At 51.5% G+C, this 16426-nt stretch overlaps 2 protein-coding genes across 2 annotated transcripts in view; one reads left to right on the top strand and one right to left on the bottom strand.

Annotated features, from left to right (window-relative positions):
- Positions 1 to 8177: 8177 nt before the first annotated feature.
- Positions 8178 to 14262, top strand: cdc23 (CDC23 (cell division cycle 23, yeast, homolog)). The gene is made up of 16 exons (XM_067229171.1): positions 8178 to 8284; positions 8625 to 8697; positions 8855 to 8992; positions 9331 to 9373; positions 9612 to 9717; positions 10065 to 10197; positions 10655 to 10832; positions 11074 to 11171; positions 11600 to 11681; positions 11919 to 12072; positions 12311 to 12430; positions 12608 to 12683; positions 12807 to 12868; positions 12981 to 13059; positions 13323 to 13442; positions 13748 to 14262. The coding sequence occupies exons 1-16, from the start codon at positions 8178 to 8180 to the stop codon at positions 13898 to 13900; spliced, it is 1722 nt and encodes a 573-aa protein (XP_067085272.1). The 3' UTR covers positions 13901 to 14262.
- Positions 14263 to 14308: 46 nt separating this feature from the next.
- The window catches only part of kif20a (kinesin family member 20A), a 10051-nt gene continuing 7933 nt past the window's right edge, over positions 14309 to 16426 (bottom strand). The window contains exons 16-19 of the mRNA XM_067229173.1: positions 16281 to 16426; positions 15937 to 16028; positions 15706 to 15843; positions 14309 to 15072 (exon numbers count right to left, since the gene is read on the bottom strand). The exon at positions 16281 to 16426 is cut by the window's right edge and continues 80 nt beyond it. Of these exons, the coding sequence (XP_067085274.1) occupies positions 14725 to 15072; positions 15706 to 15843; positions 15937 to 16028; positions 16281 to 16426 (724 nt within the window). The 3' untranslated portion in view covers positions 14309 to 14724. The remainder of the gene's footprint in view (positions 15073 to 15705; positions 15844 to 15936; positions 16029 to 16280) is intronic.

The raw sequence follows: 16426 nt of genomic DNA, 5'->3' as shown, positions 1-16426 counted from the left end.
CACACCCCTACCGTATCTCTATCAATTCAGCTCTCTAATGGTGCTTTAAAGCCGGACAGGCAGGTTCATTGTAAAATGGAGAAGGGTGACGCGGCGCCTACATTTCATGCTCTCATGCCTACCCGGCAGCAGAGATGGAGCCGGGCCGAGTGACAAGTTGAAAGACGGGGAGAGGGAGCCAGAAGGAGGCTGAGCGAGATTCTTCTTGGCAGTTCGGTATTACTCATTGTGCCTGTAATGCATAATGATTCTGCCTTTGTTTACGCCCTGTGGAAGACAAAAAACACCAACAGCCTGTCTCAGAGCGCGACACGCTGACGTGCCGCCAGTGACAATAAAGCATCCGAATTTGGAATGAAGGAGAGGAAGGTGAAGGGAGTTTGTTATCATACTTCTAAGTGAGTGCTTTGTGTTCCACTAGGAGATCAGAGTAGGGGAAGGGGGGAGGAAGGGGGGGGGGTTAGAGAGAGAGACAATTCCCTACAAAGAACCGAGTGTTGTAGCCTGGGAGAAGGAACGGAAAGAAAATGTACAAATAATAGAGAGCGAGAGAGAGTGAGAGAGAGAGAGAGAGAGAGAGAGAGAGAGAGAGAGAGAGAGAGAGAGAGAGAGAGAGAGAGAGAGAGAAAGAGAGCAGACTGTGCCAGAAAGAGCAGACTGATGGGGCCCTCCCATGGCAGGGTGAGATGAGAAGAAGAAAAACGAGGCCAAGCGGGCCTGTGTGGGATGACAAAACACAGGACCAGGAGGAGAACCCGTGGAAGGACGGGGAGGTGGAGGTGGAACAGTTGCGGCGAGATAGAAATGGGAAGAGAATGAAAAAAGGACAGCGAAAAAACGATGAAAAAAAAAAAAAGATTACAAATCGAGCATTCCTCCTCGGCCAAACCCGAGAGATGGAGAGGCGACGCGGGAGGGCAGGAGGGGGGAAACTACACAAAAACCCAGGGAGGGTGATGAAGAAAGTGTTTTGTCCGTCTCTTCGTAAACGGAGTGACTACGTTCAGTTGAGTTCTGGATTTTAATAAGTATTTATCAATCTGCAGATTGGGAGAGAAAACCAGACCTCTGACAATAAATGACAACACAACACCAGGCTTAGGTCTCAATCATGTCTCTCTCAGCTCTGAAAGCCGGAGGACCATCTTTTATAGGGCACAAGAATGTAAACATAGATTGTGGACTGTCAGGCGGTAATGACGTTTCAACAGTCTCAGAGAAAGAGATTCACTGCTCCCAACACATGACAACTCTCAACTCTCAGACTAGAGAGTTCATAGTTGGAGCTCTCCTTGTAGTCATGACAAGGAACGTTTAGCCAGTACTTTCTCCTGACCCGAACATCTATTAACCCTGACACATAGACACAATACACTCTTATTAATAGCAAGCTTACCAACGTACCAACTAGTATCTAATTCTATTGATTAGTGAATAATGTAAGCACACAGGAAATCCCAATTTCTTCCGCAGAGGAAAGAGAGAAAGTAAGAGAGAGGGGAGAGAGAGCCCAAGTCAGAGAGGGACACCGCGGTCAAAACGACCCACAGAGCAAGGACGACACAGAGAGATCGATGGAGGGTGGGGAGGGAGGGGGCTAGGGAGGGAGGGAGGGAGGGAGGAGGGAGGAGGGGGAGGGAGGGAGGGAAAAGAAAGAGAGAAAGAAACGCCGAGAAATGGAGGCGCGGGCAGCCACAGGAGGAGTGAGGCCCGAGCCCTCAGCGATGAGAACATTACAGTGGGGATAATGAAGAGGTTCCGCTCTGTCACACTCGACATTAGCCCGACGTCAGGCTGACCCCAAAGTGTCAACAAGTTAATAGGCTGGATATCACCGCCACCGCTTGTCACCCCCACCTCGCACGGCCGCGGACACGGTGATCGTCGACACCGATGCTTTGAATGCATAAACACAGATCCGTTGATCATAAATAACGGCGACAGGGGGGGGCAGGGTATGATGCCAAGAGCAGGTGAGACAGGAGGGGGGGGGGGGGTGGGGGGGGGGGGGCTGAGCAAGATGACAATGGCTCTGTGCCGGCGTTGTTTGTTGGTTTGCGCGGGAGTGTAGTTCGGTTGATTGGTTTGTCGTTTTCCCGCATGCGCTCGTCGACGCGCTTGTGACTGTGGACGTCTGTGTGTACCAGGAGGGGGGGAGTGTTTGTGTACGAGTGTGTTGTTCACGTGTGTGTGAGACAGGGGCAGCAGAGAAAGATGTGATTGGAGGATTTTCATGAGTACCGAGTGAAAGTCAGGACTGTGTTGTCTAGGTCCGGACTCACTCCACCCCTTTGGGACACAGTCTCCACAGACTACATCGGTCACACAGACACATAGACAGGCAGGCAGACAGAGGGACAGAGAGACAGACAGTGTGTTTGAATAGAAGGACTTGGAGTGACTGTAGAAGACAGAGGGAAGAGCTCCCAATTCCCCCCAAAAACTGACTTTTTCAGTATCAGTAGGTTCATAATTCTAGCAGATTCCTCCCAGAGATGAACCCGTTCGCGCTCCCTAAACAGCGGCTTACAAAGTCAGCGCTTGTCAGCAAGTCACGTTTCATCTGCTCAACTGAAACTGAACCTGAGAAACCGACACAACCAAGGGGATGTACAGCCTATTGGTATTCTCCTTCCACGTCTGGGTCCTCTTCAGGTTTGTTTAGTCATGGTCAGGGTGAGAGTCTGTGACCGGCCACTGTTTTTATCCAGCCAATTATGGGCGCTCTGCCTTTCTCAGGCAAGATGGAGAGAGAAGCTTCTTCTTTTTTTTTACCGACAGTAGCAGAGAGCTCCCATCTCCAGCAATTAGAGGGAGATGAGGCTGACAGTAATGGATCATATCGGCTGCTCCCGAGAGAAGGGGGGGTTGGCGGCTGCGGGGGGGGTGGGGAGGAGGGAGGGAGGGCCAGATGCAGAGATCAGGCAGGCAGGTAGCAGCGAGACACACCCCGGTGCGCTACGGTTAATGCCACTAATGCACTGGCTGTCCGATAGCATTCTCGATAGCTAGGGGGACTCTCCTATCTGGCAAATTCAATCAGCCAGCTTCGCCTGGTTGCTCTCTTATTAGTGCAGTGTTCTACTGATTCGCTCCACGATCATCGGATGGTGGGTGGAGGGAGGGAGGCAGGGGGGGGGGGGGGGTGCTGGGGCAGGAAAGGCAAGGGGGAAAAGGGAGGAAGTAGAGAGAGGGTGGGGGAGAGAGAGAGTCAGAGTGAGAAAGGACAGCGAGGGTGTGATAAGCAGCGGGTGAAAGAGAGCGAGATCGATGAAGATTGTTGAACCCCCAATCGGCTCCGGAGGAACGCGAGATAGGGAGAGCGCACTGCTGGCACACTGCTTAGCATCTGCCACTGCCTGTCTGGAAAGAGTGCGGAAGATGGGAAATGGAGGGCGATATCTGCTTCGTTGACAGTCGGGTGTGACCCGTAGTCAGGTTTGGACCACAGACAAGGGCGACATGGAGAGGGGGCTGTCCCAGTGGCCTACCACTGCGGCCTGGGCTTGAAGCCATACTGGGTCATTTCCATGGTGCCTTCCTCTCCTCCCTCTCTTCCCTCCCTCTCTGTAACTACCGGCGTCAGCATGAAGCAGGAAATGCCTTCGGAAAAAAAAATGTCAACAACAAACCAAAAAGGAGAAACGCGGCGAGCGAGCGCGTGGAGTTTAGCGGCCCCGCCCGCGACACATTGACCCCCCCCCCCCCCCCCCCCCCCGCGCTCTTTTGTCCCGCGGGAGCCCGGACGGTTTCATCCGTCACGTCAGAAAATCCTCCTAGGTATTCTGTCACTCCCTCATCCCTCCGTTCATCCCTCCCTCTACCCCCCCCACCCACCCGCGATCACATCCTCATCCCCCCCCCCCCCCCCCCCCCGCCCTCCCCTTTCCCGTCTCATCCTCCCCATCTGAGACAAGGCATCAACTGAATCATACCGTGACCAGGAGCAACCACATCACCGGAGCTATTAAAAAACCTCGGCTGCTGAATTTGGAAGGTATTGTTTTCTCGTCGTTTTTTTTCTCCCCTTCCCCGGTTCTCTCTCGTCTCTTTCTTCCCTTTATCGCAGACATTTGACGATGTCGTTTCGATCCGTTCTCCCCTGAGAAGGAAGAGAAGAACGTTTTCACTTTGTGCTCTTTTAAAGCTTTTTTCCACGTACTTTTGCCGTGCGGTTTCTCCGGAGCTTTCCCTGAGAATCCCTTGGTCCTCCACATCCGATTTGCACTCATGTCACCTTTGCGTTTGGCTCACTTGATCGGGGCTCACCTAGGCGGAGAAATGGATCTCCATAGGTAGGGCAGATAAAAAATCGGAGACAGGATTACCATGCAAATCGTGTCTTGATACGGTATCTCAAGGCCATAGCTCAGTGGAATTTGCTGTGCATGTAGAATATAATGAAAGAGAGACCCTGTGCTTAACTCCTGTGAACTCAAGTCACTTCCATCATAATTAAGAGGGCACGACTTTCTCCGTGAGAGAACAGTCCGGAACACGAGGCGCCAGAAACCGGGAGACAGAAACAACACACTTTGTTCCAAAACCCACTTGTATGTGTGCACAGGCCCGCTCGTACGGGATCGGGCGCCAAATCTCCGGCTGTCTCAAGTCCCCCCCTCCCCTCCCCCCCCCCCCCCTCCCCTCCCCTCCCCGCCCTTCCCCTGTCCTTCTGTCCGCCACCACAGCCTGAGGAAGTGTGTTCGACGCTGACGTCTCACCCAAAGCAGGAGTGTGGATACGGGGGAGGGATCCGGAGAGAGGATGGAGGTCGGCCGGAGGACACAAGTTCAACGAGAACGACCATTTTTTTCCCAGGCCACACCTCTTTCTGTCAACACGTACATCTTTCACTGTCATATCCTCTCTCTCTTTCTCTCTCTTTCTCTCCTTATAGCTTTCCCCCTCTCTCAGTATAACTAGCCCTCTGGCTGTGGGTTTCCAGTGCACCTGATGGGTTACATCTGTTGGGTAATTATGTTTTAGTAGGCTGTCACGTTGGGGCTGTCACACACATGTACACCCAACCGAAACCCAGAAGTTCACTCAGGAAACGAACCTGTACTGCTTTTCATCAAAATCTAAGCATAAACATTTGCCAAGGTTTCAGTGCAATAATGACAAGGTGAGGGATTTATCGGAACAGCTAACAAGGATTTACTCCTATGGTTCTTACTTTGACCAGGAGTCCAGGCAGTCTCGCAGCCGTGGCCATCTGCAGCCTCCAAGGCTCACCGTTCTAACTCCAAACCCCCCAATCTCCACAGGAGACCAGACCAGAGAAAGTATCCCATTACAAGAAATAATAACCTCGGGCGTAAGAGCATAGTGTTGACAGACCCTCTCCATGCGAACGCGAGGCTCGTCTTAGTGACTGCACTTAGATATTACGTTTCACATTTACCAGACATCTGGAGACAGTCGCTTGTGTTTCACGACTGTAGCTGGTCCGACACTGTAAATGTTTACGTTTTGATCCTGTAGGTAGGCCTAAATGTGCGTGCCTCCATTGATACCAATTTATCTAGCGCAAGCCTCAACGTTGGCCACCACCCCTCCTCTCCTCCGCGACCCCCCTTCTTCCTGTCTCTGGGGAAGAATTCATCAAAAGCTCCGAATGCCCCCACCTTTGCACACACACACACACGCACACGCACACGCACACAAAACACACCCTCTGCACTCTTGTGCCCGCAGCCCAGACAGGAGACATCTGTCTCAGTCATTATCCACAGCCTGACACATCTCTGGGACACTTCACCCAACACCTCACCTTGCCAGCGGGCTGTGTGTCCACCGCGACTCCCGTCACCGCCACCCTCTCCCCGTGGCTGCCAGGGTCTCTCCAGAACAGGGCTTTGGAAGAGGGGGATTTTTTTTTTGGGGGGGGGGGGGGGTCTCTCACGCCGTTTCAACCTCAGCGGTTGGGTGCGTTTTCTGGTGCGTTTTATTACACGGGATTTCGGCACTATTGTCAAATTCAATCAATTCAAGTGGTGAGTGGTGTGTTCCATAGGGGCTGGGACGGGGAGATCAGCAGGCTCTCCAAACAGGTGGTGAGTGCAGTCGTACACAGCGGAGAGTTTTGGCTGTGTTCGGATCTTCCCAGCCTCTCCGGTCTCTAGTGCTGGAGTGCAGGGCGGGGGGGGTGGGGGAGGGGGGGGGCTCAGGTGGTGGCTGTCCAAATGAGGCCAGGCTGCCGGCTGTCCTCAATCCAAAGTGACAGCTTCATCAGCAGTCGATCACAGGGTCCTGCACCTGGCCTATCGGGTCCTTCCTCCCCTCCTCCCCCCCGCCGCCTCCCCCCTCTCCAGGGAGAGTGCTGGGGTAGGTACAGCTGTGAGACTACGCGTCCACTCACACGCGCACGCACACGCGCTAACGTGGAGAGACCGAACCACGTAGGGGTGAACTGGATGATTCATGCGAGCCTCACGCAAACATTTACATTGACAGACTGACGCTGACGCGATTCGCGATAGTGCAAGAAACACAAAAAGCGTGCGCGCGCACACACGCACACACACAGAAAGACGGAGTGTGGTTGGAACAAAGAGCTGTATCAAGAAACTGGGTCTAACATGAACAAACAAGAACAGGTGTGAATGGAGAGACAGAAAGACAGAGAGAGAGAGAGGGAGGGAGAGAGAGAGGGAGAGAGAGAGAGGGAGAGGGAGAGAGAGTTTGGATGTGGAAGAGGCGTGCTATCTCTGTACGCACACAGCTTTGAGACCTATAGTGCCTGGTCTGTGGAGCCGGCTGAGAGAGAGCATGTAGGCACATTGCAGGCATATTGTCCATTTTAATTACACAGCAGTCTCAAAAGTCTGCCTCAGCAGCTCGCGCAGCTCACTGCTCTACCTGCAGGGAATGTGAGCACGCGTGTGTGTGTGTGAGAGAGAGGGAGGGAGGGGGGGGGGGGGAGAGGGAGAAAGAGGATGAGAATGGGGTGGGAGGGGGAAGGTGGAGGTGTATAAAAGAGGTTAGGGCATATAACCTGTCTTATTGTGCTTCTTTCAACTTGCGCAGCGAGCCATTTGGCTGCACTTGTAAACTCCCTGGGTATACTTGATTACCTTGTCATTCTATTAAAGTGTATTTCGCTCTCCAACGGGAGAGCGAGAGAGAGTGCAGTAAAGAGAGTGAGGGAAAGGGGCTCCATTCAGCAGAGGAGAATGCAGAGAGGAGAATGAATAACATGATTATTATTATTATTATTATAGAAGAGCTGAAGATTCTATGCCGCCGCTCTCATGTCTGTGTACGTCACGTCTACTGCGAATACGGTATTCATGCCGTCCATTTCTAGGCGTTCACGTGCTCAGCCATGAACCGCTATCCAACCCCGACCTTCCCTCCGGCCCACAGCACCAAACGCGAGACTCTTGTCCTTGCGTAGCCTGTCTTTTTTTCGGTCGTCTTTCCCCCTCTTTCTGTCAATATCCCAACAGGGTCCCAGCTGTTCTGCGTCCTTTCCATAAGTCTCAGGGGACACCAGAGAGATTCAGGGCGCAGGCTAGGCTAGTACCCGGAATCTGTGCTCCACATGGCAATCCACAGATTAGCAGCATCAGTCGCAGTGGGACAAACTCAGTCCCACAAGCTGTTATCAAAGCAACATTCTGGAGAATGGAAATGAAATCAGTGACAGCGTGGATGTTTAAAGGGCATGTTTGTACCAAAACAGCTGTGAATTCGTTGCTGGCTAATAATCATTTGCTGGCAAATGGCAAACAGTAATCTATAAATTAGCCATTGTATAATAGGCCTATCAACAAAACTTTTTCAGTAAACCTTATTGGTTGAGACTCAAGGAGTGGGTTAAAACATGCAAAATAAAATTCGAGCCCTTTGCAGAGATGAATTAACGCATTATCCATCAATAGCAAATGAATCAACCACAGCCAAGGAGGTAGATACGGTTTTGCACGCAGGTAATCATTAGCTTTCTACAAGCTTTTGATTACACATGAACAAATCAAGTGCAGTCAAGTGGGGATAGCGGGACCACTGCTGCGACAATCTCCATTCCTTTTGTTAACGTTGCGCCGTGGCGCAGGATGCCCCTTTGTGGTTAAAAACGGAAACCGTGTGTCCAAGAGTGGATTCTTTATTTTCTTATTGGACCATCTGTCGGCCAATGGTAACATGCGTTACCATGACGTATTCTACGAAAAATGGCGGCCCTCTGTAGTGAGTTTGGAGATTTAGTGCAAATCAAGAAACAACTGATATCTGTAATATCGCTTTGTAAAGAAAGAGGACTGGTACACAGTGTGAAATGGTAATGGACGTCCTTGATATTTATCTATGTGGGCTGGTGGGAGAAACGGATTTGTTGGTAATCTTAACTAGCTCGTTTGGCTAGCGTTTTAGCAGGCGGAATGACAGTAGTACCTGCTACTAGTTAGCGTTTTCAGATGTAATGTAACTTTTTTGTTGTTGTAAATTTTTGTTAATGTGACATTTTAGGAATGTATTTTGTGTAGTAACTATTAGTGTGGAGCGATTGTGTATGATTAAATATGATCGCTAGCGAGGCTAGTCAATCGTGTGTGTGACAGCTATCAGTTCATTCTCTTAACTTGAGTGTTAAAATCACGAATTTTCCCTGTGTTCTTTAGGGCATCAGAGCTAGCATTTGCATTGGAGCCGCTGCCCAAAAACGAATTACCTCCACCAGCACCTTTCACCGAGGTTTGTTGACCAGCACCACTGGCTATATAACGCCGTCTATAGATAAACCTGGTTGATTTATTCTGAAACTGTAAACAGTGTCGCTATCAACATTCCGTCTCTCACTTTCCCTGTAACCCTTCCCCTTTCTCCTGCCCTTAAACTCTCCCTGAATCAGGAGGATGCTCAGGACTTGGATGCTCTTGGTTTAGCTAAATCCTACTTTGACCTGAAGGAGTATGACCGCGCTGCTTACTTCCTACGAGGCTGCCGCAGCCAGAAAGCCTACTTCCTCTTCATGTATTCCCGCTACCTGGTGAGAATGCGCAGACAAAAATATACAATTGAAGTATGTTGTTGGATTGTGTTTTGTAAGACGCCACACGTTCCTTGTGATTAAGTTCGATAATACCGTCAGAACTGTGCACTCCGTAACTATCTGCTGCAGTTTTGTCACTCTGGATAAAAGCGTCAGCTAAAAGGAAGGAATGTAACTGATTTCACAAACTATTTGAACGAGACAGAAAAAAAGGGTTTGAACTAATCCACTTATCTCCGTTCAAAAGCTAGCCCTGCCAAACCTTCAATACAAACGTTGATAACATTTTCATCAAACGCTTTTCATGTCTCGCCTTGTCTTGTGTTTCCTCCCAGTCAGGAGAGAAGAAGAAGGACGATGAGACTGTAGACAGCCTCGGTGAGGAACTGAACTGTTCACCTTTACTTTCACCTGAACTCTGACGGCTAGACTATGAACTCCACCAGTGTCAGCCTTCATTTGTGTGGATGGATGTGATGTTGATGGACGTGATCTTGATGGACGCGATCTTGATGGACGCGATCTTGATGGACGCGATCTTGATGGACGCGATCTTGATGGGCGTGATCTTGATGGACGTGATCTTGATGGATGTGATCTTGTCCACTGGCTGCAGGGCCCCTGGAGAAGGGGCAGGTGAGGAACGAGGCTTTGCGTGAGCTGAGGGTGGAGCTGAGCAAGAAGCACAGCGCTGGGGAGCTGGACGGCTTCGCTCTCTACCTGTGAGGAGCCTCGCCTTACACACACACACTACGTTTCACTTCTGAAGTCACCTCACACACACCCTACCTGAAAACACCTCACCCACAACCAACAGCAGTCATTCCTCATAGACCTGTCAGAACACAGTACAGGTTACTGAAGGAACACAGGAACACAGACTGAAGGAACACAGATGAAGAACAATAAGACACCAGATACCAGAACAGATAACAAGGCAATAGCCGATCTACGGATTGTGATCAACATAAGCACAGAGGAAAGTCGACTCTCTCTTCCTCACTCTCCACGCTAGCTTCTAGCCGCTCATCTCACACCTGGACGTGCTTGTGTTCCCGCGAGCGCGCAGGTACGGGGTGGTGCTGAGAAAGCTGGACCTGCTGAAGGAGGCGGTGGATGTGTTCGTGGAGGCCACCCACGCGCTGCCTCTACACTGGGGCGCATGGCTGGAGCTCTGTAACCTCGTCACCAACATAGAAATGGTAAGAAACCGCACAAAGCCCACTCCTACTCGTCATCCAGGGCGAGCACCCCCCCCGCCCGCCCCCCCCCCCCCCCCCCCCTCTGTGAACCTCTTCTCCCCCGTCCCAGCGCTCAAAACTTAATATGAAATACAGCTCTGGGAAAGAAATAACTGCACCTTTTTCTTTCCTTTTTCCAAAAAAAGTTGAGAAGGACAATTTGGAGTGAGGAACAGAAGGGTAAAAAGAAAAGCGAGGCCACAGCAAGTTTTACCCTTCTGTTCCTCACTCAAAATTGTCCTTCTCAACTAAAAAAAAACTAAACAAGAAAAAGGTGCAGTGGTGTCTTATTTCTTTTCAGAGCTGGATATGCATGTATATTTATATAAAATATAAAAATGAACGTGAATATCCACCCCCCCCACCCCCCATCGTGGCTGGATGGTGTATCTGGACCCTGCCGTCCGCTCCTCCACAGCTCAAGTCGCTGTCTCTGCCGGACTGCTGGATCCGGGACTTCTTCTTGGCGCACATGTACACGGAACTGCAGATGATCAAGGAGGCTCTGCAGAAGTACCAGAGTCTCATCAAGGCCGGCTTCTCCAAGAGCACCTACATCATATCACAGATCGCTGTGGCCTACCACAACATCCGAGGTTTGAAGGAGCTTTGCCCCTCTTTGCCCTTGTTTAACCAGCCAGAAGCATTAGGTGGTGACTACGCTTTAATTTTATATTGTTTCCTTATGAATTGAAATATGTTACCTGAAGGAGCAGTTAATGTTACATTATTACCTGTGGTATTGCCTTTGTATTATGTTTAGTATTTCAATTATTCAGTTATAGATATGTTGAGGTTGTATTTGTTGCGTTGATTGATTGGAAGTGTCCTTCACAGATATCGACCAGGCCCTGGCTCTGTTTAACGAACTGAGGGAACAGGATCCTTTCCGCATCGAGAACATGGACACCTTCTCCAACCTGCTCTATGTCAGGGTGAGACTTCTCTTGGTGCCCACAAAGTCTGTCGTTTTTTCTTCATCGTTTTCTTTTGACATTTTCTCTGTATTCTGGGGGAGAGCAATGTTTTTCAGCAGGCGATGGCAAGGATGCCGGCCGAAGTTTTAGATAGTTGAAGAGGGGAGAGAAATGACGAGGCCCCGTTTACACACAATTCATCTCCCTTCCCATGTTAGTCTTTTGATGGATTCAAAAGTCGGATTCAGAAGACCAGTGAGACAGAACGTCGATGGTCTCCCCTACGTCCCCCTTCTCTCACAATCCTCTTTTCTCTCCAGTTCTCCTCCATGTTTCTCCTCCTTTCTCTCCCGGCTGCTTCCTGTTTCTCCTCTGTCACTTCCTGCAACTCCAGTCCCTGATAACATGGCTGTCTCTCTGTGTGTGTGTGTCCTTTTGTTCCCCAGAGCATGAAGCCAGAGCTGAGCTATTTAGCACACAACTTGGTGGAGATAGACAAGTACAGAGTGGAGACCTGTTGCGTTATCGGTAAGGACACGCCAACCTTGAAACCTTTCTACGGACCCCAAAGTCTCCTCATTTGAGAATTCTTTTACAGGGGCAGTGCACATGAATTAACATGACTGTAAATGTGCCAGATTTAGCCAAAATGGCTATTTTTCATCTGTAGACCCCTGACAGAATGTTAAAAAGTCACCCTCAAAAACAAACAAAGCACCTTTCTGTCTGGTTCCGGAAGCTTCCCTTTATGTGTCTGGTTCCCAGGCAACTACTACAGCCTGCGCTCGCAGCACGAGAAGGCAGCTCTGTACTTCCAGAGAGCTCTGAAGCTGAACCCTCGCTGCCTGGGCGCCTGGACCCTGATGGGCCACGAGTACATGGAGATGAAGAACACCTCAGCTGCCATTCAGGCCTACAGGTCCGGCTAGGATTAGGACTAGGGGTTGGGATTAGGACTAGGGGTTGGGATTAGGACTAGGGGTTGAGATTAGGACTAGGGGTTAGGGTTTGAATTTGGGGATAGGATTAGGCCTGGGATGCCAGGGGACTGTACTGGGGGAAGAGGGGTGGTTAGATACATTTAAGGTTGGATTAGTTTAGGTTTATGGACCTAACCTCAACAGATTTCTGAGAGTTACCCTTTGTGTGTCGATCAGGCACGCCATAGAGGTGAACAAGAGGGACTACCGGGCCTGGTACGGCCTGGGCCAGACCTACGAGATCCTGAAGATGCCCTTCTACTGCCTCTACTACTATCGAAAGGCTCACCAGCTCAGGTAAGGGGTGTGTGTGTGACTGTGTGTGTGTGAGAGAGACTGTATTGAATGACTTGTGTGTGACTGTCGGGGCAAAGTCGTCGTTCCTACGTGCATCCCCGGGCACCCAGCGCGAGCTGCCGTTGTTTGGGCAGATGTGTCCGGTTGCACATCAGTGAAGCGCGTGTCTGTCACCAGGCCCAACGACTCGCGCATGCTGGTCGCTCTGGGGGAGAGCTACGAGAAACTGTCCCAGCAAATCGAGGCCAAGAAGGTGAGCGACGCCACGCCCTCTACGACTCTTTCTTTTCCGATTCGCCAGGAGGCCTGTCCTCGGTGGTTTCCTACGCCGTGACCGACGAGTGAGGTCATTTTGTGATGTTTTGTTTCCCGTCAGTGTTACTGGAGGGCGTACTCTGTAGGTGATGTGGAGAGAATGGCCCTACTCAAACTAGCCAAGTAAGTGCCCCTCATCCGGGTAGATTAGATATGAGGTGCCGGGGTTGTTGACGGTCGAGGCTCAAGAGCCTCTCTTTAACGTGGGTTCCGGAATGGTCCTGTTTGCCGACAGGCTCCACGAACAACTGAACGAGTCCGACGACGCGGCCCAATGCTACATCATATACATCCAGGACATCTTCTCCTGTGGGGTTAGTGTTGCACTGAGTGTGTGTATGTGTGTTCAAGTCTTTTATTGTCAGATGCACAGAACAACACGGTCAGACTGGGCACTGAAATTCTTTGGACAAGACAACGCCAAGCAACCTGGCATAACATAACATACAAGTACACAGAACATAGATTACATCTATGATAAGCTAAAAGATAGTAAACCTCCTAATATACAAATAATAACGTGTGCGTTGGTGGTTTGGCGTGTGAGTGACTTTCCCCCGTGTTCCCCTCACCCCAGGAGCAGCTAGAGCACGCGGAGGTTAGCACGGCGCTACGCTACCTGGGCCAGTTCTACTTCAAGAACAAGCTGTACGACGAGGCGTCGCTCTGCGCCCAGCGCTGCTGCGACTACAACGATGTAAGCTCCGCCCTTCAACGAGGGGGAGGGAGGGAGGGGGGGTTAGTCACGTTTACTGAGCTTTTCTCTGTGGAAAATATACTACCTAGCCCTGGGGTGTTCAGTCCTGGTCCTCGAGGGTCCACTGGCCCATTCTAGATGTTTCCCTGCTCCGGCGCACCTGATTCAAACGAATGGGTTGTTATCGAGCTCTGTAGAAGGCTGATAACGACTCATCGATTTGAATGGTTGTTCAGACTTGACCTAGCACATTTATTAGTACTATCAATGCTTCTAACACTGCTGACGTGTGTGTGTGTGTGTAGGCTCGTGAGGAGGGCAAGGCCCTGCTGAGACAGATCTCCCAGGTCCGCGACCACACGGAGACGTCGCCCGCGGAGCTGTTCGCGCCGCTCTCCAACAACAACACACCCGTGAGGAGGGTGTCTCCCCTCAACCTGTCCTCCTTCACCCCCTGAAACCCTCTCTCACCCCCGCCCGGCTGGCCTCTGCATCAGACGACAGCCTTCTCTCTCTCTGCCTTGCGTGGTCAGAATGCACAGCACCGACCGGATCCATCGAGCCCCGTGTCACGGACGCGTCGGGGAAACGTAAAGGATGGGAGCGTCAGGTTTTCGAAATGTCACTGTAAATATGTTTAGTTTTTTTTTCTCCGTTTGTCACGTGCGTGGTGGTGCATGAGAGATTGTGTCATTGTGAAACCAAGTTGAATAAAGTAGCTTTTTATTGAGGAACGAGAACAGCAACTGTCGCATCACTCAAGTCGTTGAAGAAAAACACACTGGTCAAGACAGTAAAAGGTGTGTAAAAAAAGACACACAAAAAAGAAAGTGTATACACGAATTAAGATAAACATACTGGCCTTTGCAACGTTTCATCGAAAGACAAAGTTGTAAAGCCCTTGGCAGTAGGAGGCAGTAGGAGGTATTATGTGCAAAAGGAGACTGTTAGTGTGCTTAATGCCTCGTTCTAAACCCGTGAACACACAGGTTCACACACTTCAGACGCAGTACACTGAATGCAGCAATCTTTTCATACTGTGGCCAACCATTACAATCAGCAATCATCATAGTCAAACATGCATAAAGTCAGGAAGCACAGTAGTACACCATAACACTTCAATACAGTGAAGAAAAAAAACGTGGTAAAAAAAAGATCATTGTTGCTATATTGCTATTAAAAGCAAAATAATATACTGTACACTGGCTATTTTGGTTAACTTGAGCATGATGGCTGTAGTAGTCAGGCAGGGTTGAGATATCCTCGGTTTTCCGGCTTCGACTCAGTACTTGCGGTAGGACAGCTGGGGGCTTGGAGGCGGGGTGGCCTGCCGCGAGCGCAGCACCTGAGCGTAGGGCGTGGCCGTGTTGTCGCGGCCCGCCTTGCGCGCCGGCGTGCGAGCGGGGAACACCGACCGGAAGAAGGTGCGTTTCTCCGCGGGGGGCTGGTTCTCGCCGTTGGCCGCCGCCGCCGCCGCGCAGCCCCTCCTCTTGCAGGAGCCGGCCGGCGGGGAGGGGGCGGCGGAGGAGGGGGGCTGCTGGAGCTGCAGCTGGGCCAGGCTCTCGGCCGTCCGCCGCAGCTCGGCCTTCACCAGCAGCAGGCTGTTCTGGAGCTCCACCAGGGCCTGGTCCTGGGGACGGGGACAGGGCAGGCCAGCCAATGAGGTTAGAGAAGACCCACAGGAGAGAGAGAGAGGTGGGTGGGAGAGAGAGAGGAGAGTGTGGAAGGAGCAAGCCAGTTGAAGTGGATCGAGAGGGGGTACAGTGAGCCGGTTGAAGTGGATGGAGTGAGGAGGAGGAGAGGAGGTAGACCGAGCCAGTTGAAGTGGACGGGGTGAGGAGAAGGGGAAATGGATAGTAAAACGGAAGGGGGGGGGGAGGAGTGGAGAGAGATTCAGACGTTCGGCTTGTCCGTGATCATTCACCTCCCACCCCCTTCAGTGCCAACCTGGTGCCAACTGTTAGATTCCCCTAGCAGTTAGTTAAACCTGACCATGTGTTAGTTGAGCAGGTGAGAAGTTAGTGAGAGGAGACAACAGAGGGATGAGAGAGCAAATAAAGAGATATATCGTCCAGACTTAACACTACCACACTCTTAAGCTAGCAAAAATACTCGTTTGCCTACTACAATGGATTGACATTCAATGACCAGAATGCCATTTTCAACCCTGACTAAAGCGAGTCATTCCTGTTCTAGAAGCTTCCTCGCAATTCCTAAAGGAGGAGGCGGGGCAACCGCTCTTTAGGCGTGCGTGTGCGCGTACCTGTTTGGCGAGTGTGTCGTCTGCGCTGGCCAGCGTCTGACGCAGCCTCTCCCCATCGGTGTTGCGGCAGCAGGCTCGCTCTCCAGACTGCAGGTCCTGGCCCAGCCTCTGCAGGTCGGCACGCAGCTGCCTTAGGTTCTGCATGACCACACACGCACGCGGTTTAAACGCAGTCGCTTTGCAATGACTTCCTGGTCGACATAAGGGAGGGGTGGGGGGGGGGAAACTCACCCGCTGCCCCTCCTCCAGTTTGCGGTCGGCGGCGTGGGTGAGAGCGCCTGGGGTTCCGGGCAGGGTGAGCTGCGCCTTGAGCTGTCGCAGTTCTGGGGGGGGGAGAAGAGGGAGGGAAAGTGGGGAGGAGAAGATAAGAGTTAGGAAGGCCCGTGGCCCAGGAATGAAGAGGCTCCGACACGCCTCCCTATTCCAGAGAGATAACAGAAAACTCCAGCCGTCTATCCTCCTCGGACGAGTCTACGGGCACTGAAAGCTCAGTTTTAACACCGACCTGTCATCAAAACTGGCCGTTCACTGAAACTCTTTTGCCTTCCCCTTGTCTTTGTCTCGTTCCTTCTCACCCTGAGTTTTAGTCAGCAGCTCCTTCCGACACTCATCCAGCTCTGTGTTGGCCCGCCGCGTCTCCACGGTGACGGCCAGGCGCTGGGAGCGGCGAGGCCCCTCGCCGTCGCCCTCCAACCCCAGGGGGGGGAACAGCGGGAGGGCG

Source organism: Osmerus mordax, chromosome 25 (genome assembly GCF_038355195.1).
Source record: "Osmerus mordax isolate fOsmMor3 chromosome 25, fOsmMor3.pri, whole genome shotgun sequence".
In the NCBI taxonomy this organism is placed as follows: Eukaryota; Metazoa; Chordata; class Actinopteri; order Osmeriformes; family Osmeridae; genus Osmerus; species Osmerus mordax.
Note: the sequence above shows the minus strand (reverse complement) of the source record. Positions and strands in the feature narration are given on the sequence as shown.